General features: G+C 31.6%; 3 protein-coding genes across 5 annotated transcripts; 2 read left to right on the top strand and 1 right to left on the bottom strand.

Annotated features, from left to right (window-relative positions):
• On the top strand, window positions 1-3,277 carry LOC119605464 (luciferin sulfotransferase). Of its 3 annotated transcripts, none has more exons than XM_037958587.1 (4): window positions 1-141; window positions 346-1,112; window positions 2,417-2,531; window positions 2,600-3,277. In XM_037958587.1, the coding sequence occupies exons 2-4, from the start codon at window positions 778-780 to the stop codon at window positions 3,137-3,139; spliced, it is 990 nt and encodes a 329-aa protein (XP_037814515.1). In that variant the 5' UTR covers window positions 1-141; window positions 346-777; the 3' UTR covers window positions 3,140-3,277. The 3 variants fall into 3 exon arrangements, with proteins under 3 accessions (XP_037814515.1, XP_037814517.1, XP_037814516.1); XM_037958589.1 differs by having other exon boundaries at window positions 15-89; XM_037958588.1 differs by having other exon boundaries at window positions 33-179.
• Window positions 3,278-5,284: 2,007 nt separating this feature from the next.
• On the top strand, window positions 5,285-7,409 carry LOC119605468 (caspase). The gene is made up of 2 exons (XM_037958596.1): window positions 5,285-6,661; window positions 6,724-7,409. Exon 1 carries the CDS (start codon window positions 5,483-5,485, stop codon window positions 6,494-6,496), a length of 1,014 nt encoding a protein of 337 aa, XP_037814524.1. The 5' UTR covers window positions 5,285-5,482; the 3' UTR covers window positions 6,497-6,661; window positions 6,724-7,409.
• A 3,539-nt stretch (window positions 7,410-10,948) lies between these two features.
• On the bottom strand, window positions 10,949-15,178 carry LOC119605462 (DNA-directed RNA polymerase II subunit RPB2). The gene is made up of 5 exons (XM_037958577.1): window positions 14,960-15,178; window positions 14,592-14,815; window positions 13,367-14,527; window positions 12,523-13,306; window positions 10,949-12,456 (listed from the first exon to the last, which is right to left on the bottom strand). The coding sequence occupies exons 1-5, from the start codon at window positions 14,979-14,981 to the stop codon at window positions 11,117-11,119; spliced, it is 3,531 nt and encodes a 1,176-aa protein (XP_037814505.1). The 5' UTR covers window positions 14,982-15,178; the 3' UTR covers window positions 10,949-11,116.
• Window positions 15,179-16,400: the final 1,222 nt, after the last annotated feature.

Below are 16,400 nucleotides of genomic sequence, written 5' to 3' on the forward strand. Positions count from 1 at the left end.
AAAACTTTAAATTTAGTTTTGTATGTTAAATATTTGAGGGAAACTTTTTTAAGAATTGATCTGTTACATTTCAAGTTTTACATACATAAGTATGATTTCGTTCCTAAGGATGAACTATAAAACCAGACCATAACTATTACTGTGAGCATTTAAATTCAGAGAGAAACGATAAAAAAAATGTATGAATGTATGATTGAATGCTTTAATTCATTCAATACTATCCATTACCTACTTCAAACTTGTTTGGTTTTTTTTTGCTACGAATATAAACCGTAGTAGATCATCAATAAGAAATTTATAGCCAATTTATTAATTGTTTTTATTTATTTTTTTGTATGTATGTAGATGTTGTAGATAAGTATGATTGTAAATACAAGTTTTCTTTGTTCGCCAATAACGGAAAAACACTTTTACTTTCACTGAAATTAAGCAGCATTTCCATACACTTAACTAAGACCACAGGCTGGAGGAAAAATGTGGTGTATGGTGGTACAAACCAAAATACAAAAAATAATTTGCGTTGAACTTGTACTTTTTCATCAAAATTGAAAACAATATTCATGCAGTCTTTCAGCAAACGTTCAGCCAAACGGATGTTTTTGCTTTGTAAAATTTTTATTTTTAATTGAACTTTTCCAAAACAATAATACAAAACTCGTACGAGAGATCGTTAATTTTCTTCATAATACTAAAATTGTGTGAATTGGAGCGAGTTATATTTAAGCTTAAAGTAAATCAATTACAAAAAAAAAAAAAAAAATAACTGCAACTTAAATTATGGAGTTGACGTTTAAAGAGTTGGATAAGGAGATTGCAGAAAGAATCGATGCCTTGTTTCCTAAAAAGGATTGTTTCATAGAGGTTTTACCGGGTAATGTTATATTACCACGTAAGTTTATGGAAATTGGTGAATCTATTAAAAACTTCCAAACATATGTGGATGATGTGTGGTTGGTATCATATCCAAGAACTGGTTCAACATGGGCCCAGGAAATGATTTGGCTTTTGGGTAATAATTTGGATTTTGAAGGTGCCAAACAAATGCAACAATTGAGATCCCCCTTAATTGAGCTGTCCGCTTTGTTTAGTGAAGATCATCATGAGTGGGTATCGTAAGTGTTTTGTTTATACATAATATATGCATTTTAAGAATGACATTTGGATACAACGTTTAAAAATGTAAATCCAAATTTCTCAAGTGTATGCAGGAAACACCCTTAGATCTGATTTTGATAATTTTCGGTAATATTTAAAAATTTGGACTCCTTACAATGTGAAACAGCAACAAATTACTTAAAATTTGACCAAGTGCTCTGGAATTATCGGATTTTTAATTGTTGTCGGAACTAAAATGTTGTATCTCAAAACCCTTAAATCCGGAGAAAGAAAAACTTTTCTATTAAAAGTATACACACTTCTATATTTTGCATAAGCATAAGTCAGTTATTAGGAACTGAATGTAATTTTTTATTTTTTTAATTTTTTTGACCGACACTTTATTAAGGAATGTAACTTTAACCTATTTTTTTTTTCTGTTGGTAAATTTTCTTCTTGGACGTAGTTCCTTAAAATTTTCCAATCAGAGTTCGTAAAGGATTTCAGATCTGGATTAAAATCGCTTTCAAATGTCTGGAACTAATTTCGATGAAAGCAAAGAAAACGTTGCAGAGTTTCACTGTTCTAACTATATTTGTCTAAGCCCCCTCGACCAACCCTGCACAATTGTGCCTATACTCCCGTGCGTCCACTCAGAATATGTATTATCATTCTAACTTAAAAAGGCTTCTTGTTATCTTCTCGTTAGAGTTATCCCACAGAATCTTTCTGGTTCCACCAAACATTTTCATTACCCCAAGAAACGTATAGGAGAAAATATGTTAACATCTGTTGACGTCATATTTATTCTAATCCGGTTTAAACATTACGCTATTACACAGACCTACATACTTCTGTATGTAGGTCTGTATTTGCAATAATGTCCCTCTTAACCATGATATAACCCATCAGTTCACCTAGCAACCAAACTATGCAGGGCTCTCGTCAACTCTCTAGATTACTTGGGGAATGTAAAATTATATCTTTCTCAACTATCGCTTATCAAAAGTTGGGTAATACTTATTTTATTTAATTCAAAATGGTACCTAAAACCTGGGCTTTCTTAAAAATTTGGTAAAATTCCTACATTTAAGTGCAGATTCCATTACAATGCGCGCTTAATTAATTCGCCTAGAGAGCCTTTGTTTTTTGCATTACATAGAAAGCATAATCACGGAACTTTTTCTTTATCGAGGGACTACATTATAAAATACCTATTTATGTATGTACATTTGGGAGGTCCCAAAATGAAAGTTGTTGATGTTCGTACATTTATATTAAAAAAATTAATAATCCAATAAAATAACTTTAATTATTGTAGCAATTCATTGGGCAATACAGTGGAAACTGTTAAGAATATGCCACGTCCACGTTTTTCACGTTCCCATTTACCATGGCATTTATTACCCAAGGATCTGGAAACCTCTAAGGCCAAGGTAAACATATGCATATACTACTCACCTCAATACTAAACTCAAATCTGAATAATTTATTTTAATTACAGATAATCTACACCGCGCGTAATCCCAAAGATCTATGTGTTTCTTTCTATCACTACTGCAAACTGATGCACGGCCTACAAGGTCCATTCGATGAATTTCTAGATTTATTTATCAATGAACAAACACCGATCGGATCATATTGGAAGCATGTTTTACCCTTTTGGAAACATTCAACAGATCCGAATGTATTATTTTTGAAATATGAAGATATGAAAAGAGATTTACCAGCGGTGGTGCGTAAATGTGCGCATTTCTTAAAACTCAATTATCAGATCAACGATGAAGATATGAAACGTATATGTGATCATTTAAAATTTGATAAAATGCAATCGAACCCGGCAGTTAATTTAGAGCCTATTCTTAGTCAAATCGATGCCAATGGCAATAGGGATGATGTAGCGGGCAATGCTGAAAGTAAATTTATACGTAAAGGTCAGATAGGAGATTGGAAAAATTATATATCGGCTGAAATGTCGGAACGTTTCGATGAATGGATTGTCAAGAATTCCAGGGGCAGTGGTTTAGCCTTTGATTATGAATAGTTAATTAAGTGTAAATTTAGTGGTTTTAATTGTTAATATTTAGAATATTCTTAGGATATAAATATATCGAGAGACTATAATGATAAGGTTTGACAAAATAACAAAAAGTAAATATACTCTCCACGTGGGAAAAAAGTTACAAAATTTTGGTCACAGTCTTAATAACTCATTTATGTTTGAACAGAATATGGAAGTGTGTATAAATTCGGGTGAAAAAAATTTGAAATAAAAAATGTTCAGTCCTACATAAAAAAACTATGAAAAATAGTTTTGTATGAATAAAAATAGTCTATCTTTTTCAAAATATTTTTATTCCATTTTTTATAATTTTCTGTTGCAAAATAAGTTTTCCTAGCAATTTGGACATGCTAATCATAAAACCGTTGAATATTTGAAATCGTCTGAATTTTTTTTGAAATATGAGCCACTTTTTTAAATTTATATACGTATTTTATCAAGATAGAGAGTTTTCAACATGTGTGGTCTCTCGATATTTTTGTTAATTGTTTTTATATTAAATTTAATTTGATAAGGTTTTCTATAATTTACATAAGTTTTTACTAATAAAAAATACTGTAATAATAATGGAACGATGCGGAAAAAGTGTAGCAGAATAATTTGTATATGTACATTAGGCTTCACGCAATACTTTTGAAATTGTGATATCATACCTTTTATGACAGTTTTTGGAACAGCGCTAATATTGGCGTAATTATTTTGTTAAAATCTGCATATCTGCGGCCAAAATACCGATTTTGGGCGACATTTTTATAGTCCGAAAACTGCTGTACATATTTGAAATCTGACTTTAGTATACTATTCTGCAGGAAAATTTAAGATATATAAACTTAATTTGACAGAATTTAGATGCACTATAAATGCATATGAGCAAAAGAAAAAATGCAATTAAAAAAAAAAAAAAATCAAAAACCTGATTTTATCATTCGTAAATATAATATTCAATGCCCTTAAAAAAATAGTGTTAAAATTTTTAATTTATTGTAATCCCTTTAGGAGTTATGATAGTTATAATGTTGGCTTGTAGTTTAATAATTTCCAATCAAACAATGGTGTTTTTCATCATCATCTCCGAATTTAATAAAACTCCATCGAATTTATGTTCCATATATAACTTGTATAATGACAAATCTTGGGCCTTATAACTTTCGTGGTTTTCGAAATATAGCGTTGTAAAGTTTAAAATCTGAAAATTTAAAATCTCATCACATCTAAAGGGTTAATGATAAAATTTTTGTTTTTGCACCATTTGTCTCAGCATTTTTTGAATAATACTAAATGCACTTTTGAAGCATTATAAAAGTGCGAAATTAAGCTCATTCTTATTGATTTTTTCTATAAAATCAATTATTTGAACATGATTTCCTATAAATTCTACAGTTTCTGCTCTGTAAAAAATGTCGCTCAAAATCAGTGGTTTCCGCCTCAGATATGCAGAGGAAGGAGTTGGAATTTTGAAAAAATTATTACAGCATAGTAATCACTGATACAAAAACCTTCTAAAAAGTTGTAATATCACAAAAACGGGAAACATTTTATTTTTTGAAACGAAGCCTAATGTACATACATACATATATACACAAATTCGTGTAGGATTTAAATTAAGTAATGAGTTATTTGCGATTAAGTGATTTTCGGAAGAGGGCTTTATATGGATACTATGTCCAATTATGAGCCGATCCGGAAAAAATTTCGCTGAATAATTTGTGTATTGAAATTTTGAAAGGATTCTAATAATTTTCAACTATGTTAATGTCTGGACGAAAGAAAAGAATTTGTTGAAATAGCTGGAAAGTTTCTGAAAGAAAAACGCATTGTTGTGTTGTTTCAAACATTTGCTCATTATTTATGGGCCGATTTTACTAATTGAACTTCTCGAAAGCATGTCTGATATAAACTATTGTAGGGTATTCTGAAAACTGATTTCAACACATTTTGGATTATACTCATCATATACATATACTTATCTCACAAAGGTGAAGGGTATAAATATGCAATAATACTAAAACTTCCATCCCTGCCTTAGTATATTTTTATAAGTGATTTTCATGCTTTAAAAATTTGACAACACTGAAAAAAAGAAACAAAGAAAAGGAAAATAAAACAATATACAAAACAAAAAACATAACAAAGCATAATCAAAAACAACAAGTAATTTTATAAAAAAACAGACGCGCTTCATCAATCGAACAAAAGCATCTCAAAAGATAGCTACACAAACCGCATAAAGTGAAAAATAAAACAAAAAGAACTTAAAGTGCATTAATTTAATAAACAAAGACACATATTTATATTATTAAAGTAAAAAAGTGTTTAATTAAAAAAATGGCTGCAGCATCTGAAGATCAGGTGGGAGCATTTGTAGAACGCTCTACTAATACTGATGATATCACTGATGCATTTGGTTCACTGGGCTCCGCAAATAATGCCTCCACCACCTATTATGCCAGTGGCGGTTCATCGAATCATCACCAACAACAAGGAGCAATAGCCCAGCTGGCAAACAAATCGTATAATACATCGTCGAGCAATTACACTGCAGTAATGCCTACCGATCGTCATGCTGTCGAATACAATATGCGTCATAAGAATCGTGGTCTGGCATTGATTTTTAATCATGAACATTTTATGGTGCCAACACTGAAATCACGTTCAGGCACCAATGTTGACTGTGATAATTTAGCACGTTGCCTCAAACAGCTAGAATTCGATGTTAAAATACATAAGGATTATACCTATGGTGAAATTAAACGGCAAATCGAATGGGCTGCTAATCAAGATCACAGCAATAGTGATTGTATATTGGTAGCCATTTTGTCGCATGGTGAAATGGGTTTCATTTATGCCAAAGATACGCAATACAAACTGGACAGTATATGGAATTATTTCACCGCTCAACATTGCCGCTCTTTGGCCGGTAAACCCAAGCTATTCTTTATTCAAGCTTGCCAAGGTGATCGTTTGGATCCTGGTGTAACCATGAAACGAGCTGTTACCCAAACTGATGGTGACTCATCGATGAGCTATAAAATACCAGTGCATGCCGATTTTCTCATTGCCTATTCTACCATACCAGGATTTTATTCCTGGCGCAATACTACCCGTGGTTCCTGGTTTATGCAATCATTGTGTGCTGAATTGGCAGCCAATGGCAAACGTTATGATATATTGACCTTATTGACTTTTGTCTGCCAGCGTGTTGCCGTCGATTTCGAATCCTGTACTCCTGATACGCCAGAGATGCATCAGCAGAAACAAATACCTTGCATTACCACCATGTTAACGCGTATTTTACGTTTTCATGATAAAAACTCTATAGCTCCAGCTGGCCGAGTGTAATTACATTAACAAAAGGTCGTGCTAATTTTTCTTTTGTTTATTTCGGGGGTGAGTTTTAAGTATAAGGGAGCAATAAGAGAGAATGTGATAACTTAGTAATGGAAGAAACAACGAAAATCTATGAATCAAAATAAAAAAAGGGAAATTACCCTTATAAATAAAAAGGTAAATTTTAGTTTTTATTTTTACAAAATTAAGTTAGTTGTATTATTTATCTAATCTTACAGATGAGTCATTGATAAAAACAGGAAAACGAATTGTGAAATTCGTTTTTTTTTTGGTTCTATGCAATTTTTTTATTTGCATCTTTTACTGCATTATCAGTAAAAGTACAGGCAGTATATCACAAGCTTATAATACTGCAAATTACATATTAATTTTTGAATTAATAACACTTTTTTAAGAAAAAACTGTTAAATATCTTGAAACGTTTTAGACAAACTTATGAATTTATTTTAACATTCAAAAATTATTTAAAATTCTATGGGATGTTTAACAGATTGAATTCAAACAAATTTTAACTATTCGAATAGAATTTAACTTTCTATAGAAATCAATTCATTAAGGAATTACTTAAATTGTCTGGGAATTGAATCTTTGATGAATTAAAAATACATACAAATGTTTAAACCAGAGACAACATTATACATAGTTGCAAAAGGATTAAGAAACTGCCCTTAAAATTCCTCCGTCACACCAGGATTTCTTAATAGGTTTAATTTCAGTTATATTATATTCTTACTTCTTGAAACAACTATTGATTGAAAAAACACTACTAAATAGTTTAAAAATTTCTTGCTGAGGTATCATCCATTGAAGTACATATTAAGCCTTTAAATACACAAATATGTAATTTTTTGAAATTTATAATTTACCCAAATATGGCCAAAGGTTTAGTTCTAGTTCAGTTCTAGTTCAGTTCTAGTTCAGTTCTAGTTCTAGTTCAGTTCTAGTTCAGTTCTAGTTCAGTTCTAGTTCAGTTCTAGTTCAGTTCTAGTTCAGTTCTAGTTCAGTTCTAGTTCAGTTCTAGTTCAGTTCTAGTTCAGTTCTAGTTCAGTTCTAGTTCAGTTCTAGTTCAGTTCTAGTTCAGTTCTAGTTCAGTTCTAGTTCAGTTCTAGTTCAGTTCTAGTTCTAGTTCTAGTTCAGTTCTAGTTCTAGTTCAGTTCTAGTTCAGTTCTAGTTCAGTTCTAGTTCAGTTCTAGTTCAGTTCTAGTTCAGTTCTAGTTCAGTTCTAGTTCAGTTTTAGTTCAGTTCTAGTTCAGTTCTAGTTCAGTTCTAGTTCAGTTCTAGTTTAGTTCTAGTTCAGTTCTAGTTCAGTTCTAGTTCAGTTCTAGTTCAGTTCTAGTTCAGTTCTAGTTCATTTCTAGTTCAGTTCTAGTTCAGTTCTAGTTCAGTTCTAGTTCAGTTTAGTGTCCCCGCGCTATAATAACCTCTCAAATATGACAACAAAGGGGTTGTTTATATTTTAGGACGCGATATTTCAATGATGTGATGTTAAGAATAAATTCGGATTCAGCGCTGCTCAAGAACGATAAAACTTGTTCTCTTGGTTACGGACTTTTTAAATTTTTGTTGGCCGGTGAAATTTTTAATTCTTTCAAGTTTGTTTAAGATTAATATAATTTGCAATAACATGAATTCTCAACTTATTCACAAACCTTATACTTAAATATATCGAGGGACTATATTCAATAGTCTCTATCTAAAATAATACAAGTTTTCAGGAGAGCAAAAAAACTGTTTATTTCGCTAGTTCGTGAAGATTTTTTAATTTTTTCTTTTACAATATATTTTTACGACCATATTCTAAACCATTATATAAAAAGAATTTTAATTTTTGCATTATTTACAAAATTATTCACAAATTTATATCAGATAGAGCTTATTTTTCTACGTAAATGTTCATTCAACCAACAGATAGAGAGTTTTTCATGGAAACATAAAATTTTTATTTGAATTAAAATCAATAAATATTATATTTTATACAATTTAATGGAGGAAAAGAAACCGAATTGTTGAAAAAGCAACAGATTATAATGTTTTGGTCCAAAATCAATGTTATATGGTTAAACACGACAATAAAATTGATTTAATTAGTATCATAATGAGCGATATCTCAAAAACTATTAGACCGATTTTAAATATTTGTGTTCAGCATGTCCAAATTATTAAGAAGACTTGTTTTGCAACAGAAAATTATCCAAAGGGATCGAGTTTGAAGCAATTTTTGGATAAGATAGAGAGTTTTGCATTCAGAATTTTTCTTTTTTTAAGATAGAGAAATTTAAAAAATGCTATAAAATTGCCAAAAAATATTTTTTTTCTTTGAAATTTATATCACTGATGCGCGATAGTTTGCTGAATATTTTGCCATCAAAATCTCATTTTCATAAAAATGACAGATAGCGACTATTGAATATAGTCCCTCGATATTTCAAAGTGTGACTTTTTTTAAATATAAATATTTAAACAATTTTAGACTTGTTTTTAGGTTTCAGAATGATTTTAGAATAAATCGTTTTATACTGCTTTTTATTTTATTTTTATTATGATTTGAAAACTACATGAATACAAATAACGTGTTTCCAACATTTTCTGTGTTTAATCAGTGTGAACAAACCGAGAACATACTAATCAAAAAGAGAAATTTACAAATAGTTTTTTAAGTTAAAATTATATTATATTGGTTTAATAAAAATATTTTATAAGAAAATAAAATTTGAATTTAAAATCTTATACTTAATAAAAAATAATCTGTAGCACAATTTGTTATTTTAACAGTTGTTTTAAAACAATATACTTAAAATTTTCCAATATACTTATACTTAAAAAGGCAATATTTGAGATTTTAATGAAAATTTGGTTTATTGTAAACAAACACTGCCATATTAGTAAATTGCAATATAATAATAGAAAAAACCTAAAAGTTTAAAAGCCTGTAACTATCAACATTTCCAGCATGAGATAATGATGTCATTTGACACTATTGATAAATGGATCAACTATCTCATGTAGAAAAGTTAATTGTTATTAACCTTTTATTTAGTTGCTCCCTTTAACTTAAATAACAAAATTAGTTTTATTTCATAAACAAAAACTTTTTTCATATTTTAATCGAAATCTTTATATAATAGTATTTTTTTATTATAAAACATTTTATATTTTATTAACTTTTTTATGAGAAATTTTGTAATGCTTTTTATAATAAATATAATTACGTATTTAACATATTTACATATACTTTATATATATTTTAATAAAAAATTGTCTCAAAACTAAATAAAAAAACAATTGAAGTTTTATTTTTAAACCATTTGAAACAATAAATGCAAACAAAATATGCCTAAATGTATTAAAAAGATGTTTCTCTTGATTTTGGCCTTGTTTTTGCCATTTATGTCACTAATGTATGAACAAGTATTTTTCTTTGAACAATCGTTTGTATATTTTTATGTTAAATTATTTTAAAAAGGAGTAGATAATACGTTTTTAAGTATTTACCAAATATTTGAGCATAAACATTAAGTTGGCATCAAAATACATTTGTTAATTTAATGCTAAACTAATTTTCTTGAGGCCTCAAAAGCAAAAAAAAAAAAAAAAAAAAAATAGTTCAGAAACATTTCTCATAAATTTTAGTTGAGGTATTGAGATTTATATATAACTTGCTAATGATCTGTAGCTTCGCTGTTATATTATTTGTAGATCAAGATTCTAAGATCTTATAGGATCCATTGTGTGTTAACATTCTTCCTTCCACCTTATCTGTCTTATGCAGAAACGTCTATTAAAATTAAACTTTTTTTTACATATATTTTAATAAATTATTCAATTGCATTAAAACTAAGCACCATCCTAATGTTACACATCAGTTTTATTGAACATATTTTAGGAGTAAATGTAGTTTAAGCCAGATAGTAATAGTTTAAGCCATAAATAGAAAATACAAAACTGTTATTTGTTATTTTCAATGAGATAATTAACAAGGAAACTTATTTCAAATGAGATAAAAGCGATGAGCTTTGTTTTAATTATGTATAAGTATCATACTTTAATTAGAAATTTTAGAAAAAACGATTACTAAAAACTTGCTTCTAAAAATTTATATTAATTTTAGAAACAAAATAAAACGAACGAAGGCCAAGGGGACATTTTTTGCGTTTTTTAGAGTATATGTAATATGTATATGTTTATAGCACATATTTTGGTATTTTCAGATCAGTTTTAATCTTTGTAAGATTTATAAATGCTGCAATATCAATTTTTCTCTAAATACAACTTTGAACTAGATATCTTATTTTAGAAGCAGTATTTAAATATGATTTGTTTTTTGCCAGTGACTTTTTTACATCACTTAGTTTTGAACCAGTTCAAAATTTAATTAGAAATATGGACCTAAACTACAAAACAAACTAACATTAGAAACTTGCAAAAATAATAATCGATTGTAAATAGATATATTTTAATAAAACTTTATTAAGACTTTAGTCATACATACGATTTTATCCATTACATGTGTATAATTTTAAATAAAAAAATTCTTATTATTATATTGATTTCGTAAATGAAAATTAAGTGAGCCTTATCATGGACCCTCGTCCGAGTTGTTGTTGACACATACTAAACGACCATCAAACGTGGTGCAATATTCATAGACATTAATTCTTGGAACAATAATTTAGCTGCATACGGTAGACGAACTTGTGAGATTTGTGTCTTATTCTTACAGCCCTTACATTCAAACGTGTTGTTGCGCAGATTGGCAATTGCAATTAGACCACAGAAATTACAGACATGTATACGATACGGATCGGAGACTTCAAAGAGACGTTCACGTAAAAATTGTGCAGCACCATGGGATATCTGACAATCACGTTCCATCTCACCGAAACGTAGACCACCATCACGAGCTCTGCCTTCCATAGGTTGACGCACCAAAATCTGTACAGGACCACGAGCTCTGCTGTGGATTTTGTCATCCACCATATGTTTGAGACGTTGATAGTAGGTGGGACCCAAGAAAACTTGGGCATTAATTTTGCGACCGGTGTGGCCGTTGTACATGACTTCATTACCACGCAAGTGATAGCCGTATTCTTGCAGGAAAGTCGAAATCTTTTGTACGTTGACGGCATCATTGAATGGTGTGGCATCACCAATTTCACCTTTGTTTGAACCAAGTTTACCTTGTAGACATTCAATTAAATGGCCAATTGTCATACGAGAGGGAATAGCGTGAGGATTAATAATAATATCGGGAGCTAAACCTTCACAAGTAAATGCCATATCCTCTTGACGATACTGAATACCACAAGTACCCTTTTGACCGTGACGCGAAGCAAACTTGTCACCAATTTGCGGTATACGCACTGATCTCACACGAATCTTACAAAACTTGTAGCCCTCACTGTTAAGTGTCAACATTACTTGATCGACAATACCAGTTTCAGAATTACGCAAGAACGTTGAGGCATCTCTCTTTGTAAAACGTTTTGTATTGCCATCTAATTCATCATCATTTTCGGGCAGAGTAATAGTTTTACCTATAACCACATCATCACCGGACACACGAATACCAGGAGCAATAATACCATCATCATCTAATTTGTCATAATGAGCATTACGCATGCCTTGGCAGGTTTGTCTATTGGGCTTTTCAAAGTTCTCCTCTTGATCCCCGATACGTTTGTTTTCCGAATCTTTGTATGAACGGTAAAACACGGATCTGAAGTAACCTCTTTCTACAGCAGAAGCATTTAAGATGACAGAATCTTCTTGGTTGTAACCGGTATAACAAAGAATGGCTACAATGGAATTGATACCCGCAGGCAATTCTCTGAAACGTAAATACTCCATAGAACGTGTGGTAACTAAAGGTTTCATGGGGTAGTATAAAACGTGGGCTAGAGTGTCCATCCGTACGTGGAAATTGGTAATATACACACCCATAGCTTGTTTACCTGTTGAAAAAAAGAGATAAAATAAAGTTTAATATGTATAACATTATATTTCAATATAAAACTTACCCATAGCACTTTGATAGGTGTTACGAGGAGACTGATTGTGATCAGGGAAGGGAATAATAGAGGCGCACACACCCAATATCATGGCCGGATGAATTTCACAATGTGTGTAAGTGGTACAATAGGCATAATCTTTATCTTGTTTCAAATCGTACGGTGACATAGCAATCATAACAGTCTCCTCTTCCAAGGTGTCAATATATTCCACTACACCTGAGGCTACCAGAACCTGCCAACTGTAGTTATTGTAATCACGTTCCTTTAACATTTCAACATGAGTCTTCTTCAATAGCAATGAACCATTTTCAACAATCAACAGAGGGCGACAAATTCTACCAGCATCTGTATAAATACGAATTTCACGATCGCGAATATCACGAATCATAGATACTTCGGATACAATGATATCCATTTGTCTTCTCAGTTTACGTAATGTGGCCATCAATTGTTCGGGATCACGATGTATGCCTACCCAACAACCGTTAACGAAAATCTTGGTGGCATCCGCTATAGCAGATGGAGCAATTTCTTCTAAATTTTCCATAGACCATTCTTCCAAGAACTCCAAAATGGGTGAAGGTTGGGAACCGACAGAAATGTAAGCCATTAAGGCTAAATTCTTTACCAGACCTACAGCAGCTCCTTCGGGTGTTTCGGCTGGGCATAACATACCCCACAGTGTATTGTGCAACTGACGGGGTTTGGCTAATTTACCATCACGACCAATGGGCGAGTTGACACGTCTCAAATGGGATAAGGTGGAGGCAAAAGTTAGACGATTCAATACCTGGAAAGATGGAACATTAGAAAATATATTCTTTTGTTTAAATCAACAACTAAAACTCACCTGAGATACACCAGCTCTGGCCTGATGAGCCTTTTTCTGATCACCCCAATTACCAGTAGCCAAGGAATAACGTAAACCATCAGTAATAATATTTGTTTTGATGGCCAATTCCAAATTGAAATCCTTTCCACGATCAATGAACTTTTGTGTATACATTCTGACTTCTTTCATTAGATTTTTAAAAAGACCTCTAAATAAAAAGGCCAATAAAGGACCAGCCAAATCTAAACGTTTATTACCGTAGTGATCCCGATCGTCCAATTCACGACGACCCAATGAAGCCAGCAACAATCTGTGCACCATATAGCCCAAAAAATAGGCCTTTTTAGTTTCACAAAAATCGGAAACACCCACATGGGGCAACATTTCTTTCTGTAAGATTTCCTTAGCATATTTAATACGTTTGTCTTTGGTGACACCAGGTCTGGCACCACGAGTACCTATGAAATTCAAAGCAACATTTTGTTCTTGTACTACAAAAGCCTCATCCAAGGAAGGCTTAACCATTTCCATCATTTCGGGATCATCGAAATCATAAATAATGTGTTCCAAAATATCACGATCAGCCACAAAACCCAAAGCACGGAAAACAATCATAATTGGAATTTCCTGTTTGATATAGGGCAAAATGGCTATAATACGTTGACCAATGGCGGACTTTTTAATATTCTGTGAACCTCTGGCCATCATATTGACCCAAAGGGTGGAAGTGGGACGAGAACTATGCTCCAAGCAAGATCTAATTTCAGATTTGTAGGCATATTTGCCATCTTTCATGCTGAATACATACACAGTATTGGTGGCCATTTTCTCCTGGGCAATAAGTACCTTTTCGGAACCGTTAATAATAAAATAACCACCTGGATCCAAAGGACATTCATTCAATTCTGTTAAATCACGATCTGTTAGTTGGGATAGCAAACAATAGGTGGAACGTAACATAATGGGAATTTTGCCAATGAAAGTCTTTTGATGTTGTGTCTCTACCGGTGCTTGACCTTCTACAATTTTAGTTTTTGTTATATCCACATAAAGTGGAGCCGAATAGGTTAAATTACGCAAACGAGCCTCGTTGGGCATCATGGGACTAGGCGAACCATCTTTTTCCCAATGTGTAGGTTTGGATAAATAAATTTGTTCAAATTTTAAAAGAAAACGAGGCTGTAAGTAAAAAATTTCCCGGTTAAACCAAAACATTATTTCCCAACTAAGGCAAAACACTTACGGGAGTCTCAATTTCTCCTGAAGTGTGCTGGGCTTCGGCTTGCAAGTCTATAGCCGGAGAATCTTCCACTATACGTTGCACAGACATCTGAATAAATTCATCAAAACTGTCCAACTGCTGACGTACCAAACCCTTCTCATCGAAGTAGGCGTTGATAACAATCCAGCAGGCTTCTTGCCACAATTCATGGGAGATTTCCTCGGCATTCTCCTCCTCGTACATTTCTACAAAATGAAATACAAAGATTGTTGTTATTTTTTCATGTCGCGGGAGCCCTAGCGCTCCGACGCCATGTTTTTTACGTCGTAGTCTTTTTCAGACATACTCGTTTTTGGTTGGCAAAAATGAAATTGTTAATTACAACTTACCTTCTTCATTGTCGTACATCATTTTGAGGGATTTTTGCTAAATAATGTATTTAGCTTAATGTTTTAGTCTTTTTTATAAATTAGCTATATTATTTTTCTATTTTTTTAAAAAAATTTCACCAGAGCACAATGTAGAAAAGAAAAAAAAAAATCCGCTACATATGGCAGCGGCTTTTTCAATAATGTCAAAGTTTGACATTTGTTGCAGAGCCCTGTGCTGACAAATATTAATGGTAGCGGCGGTTGACACTAAATATGTCGGCGGCGGCTTAAAATCGACTGTAAGCCGGCTTGTTAGTTTGTAAGAAGTATGTATTACATCAAATCCGAAGAAATTTATATAGGTCTCTATCGGGACTGTTGTGCGCTCCTTAACCAGTGCCTCAGGTGGGAATCGAACTCATTACCTCCGGTCTACCAAACTAGAACACTAAACTACCGGAGGCCACCTATTCTAAGCCGAATAAGTTTTCAGTATAAAAAGTAGGATTTTGAATGCAAATATTTTAAACATCTGTATTGTCTGCCAGAGTACGAAATTTTTGTATTATTTATTTTTTTCGTTATATAACTCAAGTGCTCATTTTATACCCTTCACCTTCGTGAGAATTCACTCAACTACATCGAAAGATTTAAGAATTAATTATAGGCATTATATCAAAGGGAATGTGTTTGAATAAACGTTAATTTTTTCTTTAATAATACGAATATGATACGAATTCATATTGCTTAGAAGAAAAAATTTATTGCGGCAACAATCATATTCGTATTGCGGAAGATATTCCCTTCGGGAGAGATTGTGCGGCCAGGGCGATACTTCTAAGCAATACGAAAGCAATACTCTTAGAAGACAAAAAAGAGACGTTGCTAGATAATCAGCAGGATGAAAATAAGAAGATATCTTCAGATAATCCTATTAAGGACAAATCTTTATTTATTATCTTTTTTTTTCAAAATGAAGATAAAGAAAAATTTTTATATAGAAATGCATTTTATTATTAAATATTTAAAAATTACACTATAGAATATTTAAGTTGCAATTATTTCTGCATTCTCGAACAATATTCTTCACCAGACATATTATATTTCCCAAAGGCTTTCTTCAGACCCCACGAAATGTATTAAACCTAAAAACTTCAAAGACTGAAAAGTAAAAAGTTAAGTCCAATTCTTTATTGTAAAATAATACAAAACATAAACAATGTATAAATGTCCACTACATGGATTTCTTGATGTGTTTAAAGATTTTATTATAATGTTTTAAACAATTTTTACAAAATTTGTATTTTTAATAAATGTTTTGATGTTTGGAATATTGCTTTAACAACTTCCGTATGATAATATAGAGATATAATGTTCTTTTAAATAAATAAAATATGGTTATTAAACAAATATTGCTTGGATGATTTTCATCCGAATGATAAAAATAAGTTATTGCTTT

This window comes from Lucilia sericata, unplaced genomic scaffold (assembly GCF_015586225.1).
Source record: "Lucilia sericata isolate MDLA Ls3-8-SP2 unplaced genomic scaffold, ASM1558622v1 Contig000489F_arrow, whole genome shotgun sequence".
Taxonomy (NCBI): domain Eukaryota; kingdom Metazoa; phylum Arthropoda; class Insecta; order Diptera; family Calliphoridae; genus Lucilia; species Lucilia sericata.

Excerpts from the sequence above, each read along its gene's own strand:
- LOC119605464 (XM_037958587.1), top strand. The coding sequence starts at position 778 with ATGGAGTTGACGTTTAAAGAGTTGGATAAGGAGATTGCAGAAAGAATC. Across the intron at positions 1,113-2,416 it reads GATCATCATGAGTGGGTATC|CAATTCATTGGGCAATACAG; the intron begins GTAAGTGTTTTG and ends TAATTATTGTAG. Across the intron at positions 2,532-2,599 it reads TGGAAACCTCTAAGGCCAAG|ATAATCTACACCGCGCGTAA; the intron begins GTAAACATATGC and ends TTTTAATTACAG.
- LOC119605462 (XM_037958577.1), bottom strand. The coding sequence starts at position 14,981 with ATGATGTACGACAATGAAGAAG. Across the intron at positions 14,816-14,959 it reads GATGTACGACAATGAAGAAG|AAATGTACGAGGAGGAGAAT; the intron begins GTAAGTTGTAAT and ends TTCATTTTGTAG. Across the intron at positions 12,457-12,522 it reads CACCTATCAAAGTGCTATGG|GTAAACAAGCTATGGGTGTG; the intron begins GTAAGTTTTATA and ends TTTTTTCAACAG.
- LOC119605468 (XM_037958596.1), top strand. The coding sequence starts at position 5,483 with ATGGCTGCAGCATCTGAAGATCAGGTGGGAGCATTTGTAGAACGCTCT.